This window comes from Magallana gigas, chromosome 3 (assembly GCF_963853765.1).
Source record: "Magallana gigas chromosome 3, xbMagGiga1.1, whole genome shotgun sequence".
Classification (NCBI taxonomy): domain Eukaryota; kingdom Metazoa; phylum Mollusca; class Bivalvia; order Ostreida; family Ostreidae; genus Magallana; species Magallana gigas.
In genome coordinates, this window is record NC_088855.1 from 22,572,492 (window position 1) to 22,578,844 (window position 6,353).

At 33.8% G+C, this 6,353-nt stretch overlaps 1 protein-coding gene across 1 annotated transcript; it reads right to left on the minus strand.

Annotated features, from left to right (window-relative positions):
• On the minus strand, positions 1-5,238 carry LOC105339425 (iroquois-class homeodomain protein IRX-6). Its single transcript, XM_011444968.4, has 5 exons — positions 4,907-5,238; positions 4,410-4,640; positions 3,861-3,979; positions 2,527-2,876; positions 1-872 (listed from the first exon to the last, which is right to left on the minus strand). Exons 1-5 carry the CDS (start codon positions 4,958-4,960, stop codon positions 169-171), a joined length of 1,458 nt encoding a protein of 485 aa, XP_011443270.3. The 5' UTR covers positions 4,961-5,238; the 3' UTR covers positions 1-168.
• Positions 5,239-6,353: the final 1,115 nt, after the last annotated feature.

Sequence of the window (6,353 nt, forward strand, 5' to 3'; positions counted from 1 at the left end):
AATAAAAGAATTTTTGCTGCAAAAAACCTACGATTTTTTTTTTATGAAATCCTTTCTCTTGCCAAGTGTACAAACACAACAAGTCAAAATTAGATAAAACATACATTTACTTTAATAATTATAATAAATCAACGACGAAGTAATAGGATGTGAAGAACAATAATTTATCTAGGGACGAACAACATCAATGTCTCTTGCAGGGGAAAATAGAGAACTAGATGACCTTACGAGTTTTTCTGCAGATTTGGACAGGTTTTCCGGTCCAGAAAACGGGAAATGAGATCCGCCCAGAGAACTTTTTGCCGCGGCGTGAGAGGACAGGATGTAAGGGTACGACAATGGCGGATGTGCCAACGACAAAGCACTGGGGTAAGGGCCAAACCCGCCGTACCGGCCGGCCCTCATCATGTGACTAGCTGTGGAGGTAAGGTAATACAAGTCCGAAGCACTATGAGGGACAAGGGAGCCTCGACTTGACATCGATGACGTCACAATAGGTTTTTTCACTTCTTCGTCCTTTTCGTCATCGGATGAGGACGAATTATTCAGAAACTGGGTCACAGACCAAATTTTGGATCGATTGTCCTGATTTTGGGTAGAATTTGTGTCAGTTTTAATAGGTTGGGGTGAACACGTGACAGCGCTGGAGCACCGAGGAGAGGCCAAGTCGCTACATCTTGAATCTTCGCCAATGCTGAGATTTGGAGAAGGCGCATCTGCTTCCCTTCGAAGAATTTTATTCGATAAACTTTCGCTTTCTGAGCTCAGGGAATCCACTCTTTGTCGCGTGTCTCTCTCTTCAAAACTCAGATTAGAATCTTCATCTTCGTCCACGCTGATAATTTTCTCATTTAGTTCTCGATCTTCACAGTCTGTAAAAATAAAATAAAGTTTGATTAAGAAAAAAAATATTTCAAACTATTCAATATTATAAGATTTTATATTTTCTTTCTTAACTGTTTTCATTTTTTTAAATTTAGACCCTTTCGGTGAATGAGGTCCTGCTTTAATGCTTGTAAACATCAGGTTAACGTGTCGAAGTAATTTTATTCCTGCACAAAATATTGTGCAAGTTAGAGAAACGTATAAATTGCTGTTTTGGGGTCGTTTATGGTTGTCTGAAAATTTCTTAAATGAGTAATTATTGAGTGTAACCTCTACACTCACACTAAAAACTTGAATTATAAAGTTAATTAGTCTTTACATAGAAATATCTTGTTACTCATTAAAGCTTCTGTCATCGCATATTAATGATGAAATAAACTTGAAGTTAATTGTATTCAAAATATTATAATACATGTTCTACAACAGATATTTGCATAATGTGGTTACAAAGTTTAATGCAGTGTCGAATAAAAATAGAAAAGAGACTTGTTTTTTTTTTTTTAATTTCTGATATTTTTTATGCTTTTTGAATACAGATTAGAAATGAAATTTTTGTGGATTAAACTAAATTTTCCGATTGACAGAAATCGTTAATTAATATACATAAATAAAAATTGTCTGTAGGAAAAATATTTCAGAATATTTTAGAGTCATTGGGATGTTATAAATAAACGCGATTGAATTTATTTTATAACGACTGATTATAGTATATAAACAAAGATATCAATTGTTATCCTGGAGGATAAACCCTTTAACTGATTTAACTCTCACTTCATTAACATCAATACTAATGATAGTCAAAATTTCCTTCGGGGCATCTCTGATTTAAATCGGATAATACATAGGCACATAACGTGGAAAAATTATCATTGGAAAAAATCTCCCTTTCAAACTTAAAAGTCTCGTTGGAGAAAAAAAAAAATATCAACTTTATAAATCTGGGATTTTTGTCTCTTTAGTAAGGCTCCTATCTTATTTTGATCGGCTTTTATTGTTCTAACTAAGAGACTTTATGAATTATGTATTTTTCTGACAGAGACTCCGTGAAGCCGTCTGTTCAAAAGGAACTCTACATTATTCATAATCCAGGTGAATTTCATGGACCGGCTCGAGTAACTCCTACTTGGCCATCATCATAGATCATTATAATCGAAAAGAATCGTCATTTGGAGAAATAAACAAAGGATGTGAAAAAAAAGCTTAAAACTCCATTATTTTTATTTTTTTTATTTTAAAGGGAAATTACTTTTTTTGATTAATCCATTGCTCATTTATTTAAAAGAACATTATCTGGTCGTTAAACCAGCTATAAAGTTGACTTTAAAAATGTTTCTATAGGGAATGGGTGAGGTTTTCTGAATGGTCGGTTTATAGCGTCAGTGCATTAATATTGTCTGCCTGTGGTTTTAAATAGATAATTTTATATTTAGAAAAACATTTGTTTAATGTCAAATTATTTTGTATAATACACCTGAGTAAATGCTTACGTTAATTAATTAAACTATTTATCTTCTATATATGCAATTCTGCATTCAAATATTGTAACGATTTCGGGGGTTTTAGTTTTCTTTTGATTTTCTCCATTTATTTAACGTTGTTCTTTGTCAAAAAAAAATGAATTTTAATATTAACTTCAATTACCTTTTGACGACTCTTCAATTTTGTTGCTGGATTCTTTTTTATCGACGATACAGTCGTTTTTCCGCAACAAATCGTCCTCCTCATCATTGTCCAGATCATCGTCTGCATCGTCCTCAGATCTATTTCGCGGGGACCACGTCATTTTATTTTCCTTCTTCAGTCTTCTTCTGGCGTTAGCAAACCAGGTGGAGACCTGTGTCAGAGTCATTTTGGTGATGATAGCCAGCATGATTTTTTCGCCCTTTGTGGGGTAGGGATTTTTCCGGTGTTCATACAACCAGGCTTTTAATGTATTCGTGGTTTCACGTGTGGCATTTTTGCGTCTTGCGTTTAGGTCAATTCCACCATATCTGTAATTTAAAAAAAAATTGTGAAATAAAATATAGGGAAAAACATTCATTGTTTTGTTTCTTTGAATAATAATTATATATGAATGATAATTCTTTGTTTAAGAATAGTTATTTTTTTTAACAAAATATAGCAGACATTGAAGGAAAAATCGAAAAGGACACATTGTGTTTTTCTTTCCTCTGGCGATTTTAGTGGAAATTGATATTCACCGATTGTCTTTCTCATCCGAATCATAACATTGAAAGGTTGATAAATAAAATTTAATCAAGCGAACGCGGGCCATTCTCTGCTTTCAAATCTAGATTATCAGGCTTAACGCCCGGTTTAACATTGTGGTTATGAAGACATCAGCCGTCGTGTTAAACTAAATGGGAAGCGCCGATGAAGCGTACAGAGCCAGTCTTTATGAATAGAGAACAGCAATCACCCAGGTCTTAATCACTTGATTTATCTTTACAATTAACCTCACGAAAAAGGCGATAATTGAATATGATACATAAAAATATCATCATTTAAAGGATAAAGAATAATAAAGATTGATGGCATGAAAAATATGCAGGAGAAAAAAATACTTGAGAGAGAGAGAAGAAAAGAAAAAAATGAAATGAATGCAAAATACTTGAAATTATTCTGGGCTTGTTTTTCACACCATATCACCCGATGAAATACAAAGCACATTTTTTAGAGGGACAATTGTGGCTCAGTTATCACGACCGCACATAGGAAAAGAAATCTAATCTTGACCGAGATATCGACAGATACAGGTGTGCAGTTTAGGCTCTGTCAACGATTACACCCTGTTTCACCTAGTGCATTGTTATCCAGAGCTGTACATTTTTTTCTTTATATTTTTTTTATATAATTTTTTTAAAAGATAGATAATAGACATCCAATTTCATCATGAGCATTTTAATCTAGAGTTTTTTCTCTACATTTTTTAAAAGTATTTTTTTTTTAATTTTTGAAAGATAAATAAAACCTACCCAGGGCCATAAGGGTAGACTGACATGGTAGGGTCGTACGGGAAACAAGCCCCAGGTTGAGCTGCAGCGAGGCTTCTCCAAGCCTCCGTAGCTTCCTTAATATCATAGGGACCACTGGTCTACAAAGGAAGAAAAATATTGTAAAAATTTAACATCAATATATATTTGCATATTTTTTATTTTTTTGACTACATGCCTTAGAGATAAAAGGGATTTTATTGAGTAGGTTATTAGAATTTGTACACTCAAATTATTGCCAAATCAGCATTATAATTATCTCTTTTTCCTATTACATATAATGCTTTTAAGAACTGGTTTTTTTTTTTATTCCTCCTGTTCTTTGATTTTAAACTCTGGCTCAGATACCTACATATCTCTGAAATTTCGTTGAAATCAACATTTAAGATATTTAATTCTTATTCAAACTAGATGGACATTTTTGTTCAAAATCTCAAAGTGAAATTGAAATAAAAAACATATCTATTTCAAGCCCCTAAACTATTGGTGACAATTTTTCTAATTATTCGAATATTTTTGCAGAATACTTACAAGAGGAGAATAAAAAGCAGATCCTTCCGAAGCAAAAGGGACTAATCCTTGGGCAGTGTAGGCAGGGCTTCCATAGACGCCCTCGGGAAGTCCAGCCAGCCTGGAGTAGCCCAGGAGGGCTGGGTTGTACTGGCAGGAGCAGATCGTCTGTCCAGTGTGAGGGTCAGCCATGATGGGCCGACCATTCTCACAGCAGCTCCTGCTGGAAGTTGGACTAGGGGTCTTGGTCATCTGAGAAAAAAATATTCCCAAAATATTTCAAAAATCCAAATTTTTATACTATTTCATATACTGGGTGAACGTATAAGTTTGAACTAATTAGTCGTTAAATAACTGATTATACAAGGAGAACGTTAGCTTTCCTTCATCTTGGATGAAGATGAGGATGAAATATTTACACTTCGTCCAGAGATGAAACCGCGGTGCAAATACAACATCAAAAGATAAAAGATAACAATATGAATGAGAGAAAGAGAAAAAAATCAAAACGTATTTACCTGTGTTGAAGTTCCAGTAGGAATTGGAAAAGGAACAACTTGGGAAATAGACATAGTCAAATAATAATAACAAACTCGTCCGCTTGAATGGACTGGCAAGTCAGGTTTACAACTCTTGACTTTTCAAGATAATCACTAGATAGAAAATGAATTTGTATCCCAGCTCAGCACTGAACTATCCGCCAACAAACTAACACATATTTACATCCGCTCCGACTTGTCATATATGCAGGTGATAGAGTCGGACATAGGGCTTTATGGATTTTTTGCTGTAAAAGTTTTTGACCCATAAACACTTTGTAAACCTGCTAACTTCCGTCTCATTTGACTATACTTTTGAAGAAATTTGAACCGTGATTGGTCTTTGTTTCACTTAGCATCAGCCCTCCTCCTCATTTAAATATGAAGCCCCGCCCACTTTTGTTGATCAATGAAAGACGGGCGTTGCGAGTCGCCGCCCACATCGTTAGTATCATTTAACATTTTCACACCTCGGTTTGAACAGCCGTGTTGCGTTTTTAATAATATTACAATATTTTTACACTTTTTCATGAAGATTACTATTGTTGTGAGATGTGCTTATACTTTTAACGTTTGGACTTAAGTTTTTTATTGGTTTTATTAATTTTCCCATTTTTTTTCAACAACAAAGACTTGTAATCGTACATTACTGTTAAGAGTTTAACGATAAACATTATAAATGTTTTTATTTCATAAATATACTTGTGGAGGTATAAATGAAATGTATTATAGATCGGAATAATTTGTTTCATTTTTGCAATGATAAAAACTAACGTGGAGATGAATAGAAATCACCGATAGTCTCGTCATTTTTCTCTTTTTTTTTAATCCCAGGTAAGCCTCGCTTGTCTCTCGTTTACTCTCGCCATTTTTAGCTGTTTGCATCTCATTAAACCATTCTTTAACAAATGGGAAGCGACACATTGAATATGTAATTATGTAATTACATGACAAAATATAAAGTCATAAATTCCGAAGGTAAAAGTACAACGACGATGTCATGCATGCGAAGCCATTATGAATGACTGTTGGGTTATGATGGTTCTGGTATGGCGCACGGTACTATTTTTTAATGACCACCAGTTTAAGACTTCATCATCATCTAAAGAGAGAGAAAAATGTTGTAAAAATCTAAAATTAACATACTATTCTTTCTTGATATTGCACTGAAATAACTTTTGAATTTATTTCAAAATAGAAACAATTATTCTCAGAGAGAGAGAGAGAGAGAGAGAGAGAGAGAGAGAGAGAGAGAGATATGTTTGCATAACTTACCGGTTTTACATAGATTTAAGTATTTTATTATTCCAGGTTTGTGGATGAAAAGGAAAACATTAGACTTATTATTGTTATAAATTTAAAATGCGCTGGGCTCTTAGAATTTTTATGGCTACTGCTGAGTAAAACATTCCATACTATTAGTCAT

What these genes read in the sequence shown, in the direction of transcription:
- LOC105339425 (XM_011444968.4), bottom strand. Translation starts at nt 4,960, where the DNA reads ATGTCTATTTCCCAAGTTGTTCCTTTTCCAATTCCTACTGGAACTTCA. An exon ending in GTCTACCCTTATGGCCCTGG is followed by an intron (nt 2,877 to 3,860) that starts GTAGGTTTTATT and finishes TTTAAATTACAG; the next exon opens with ATATGGTGGAATTGACCTAA. An exon ending in AATTGAAGAGTCGTCAAAAG is followed by an intron (nt 873 to 2,526) that starts GTAATTGAAGTT and finishes TTATTTTTACAG; the next exon opens with ACTGTGAAGATCGAGAACTA.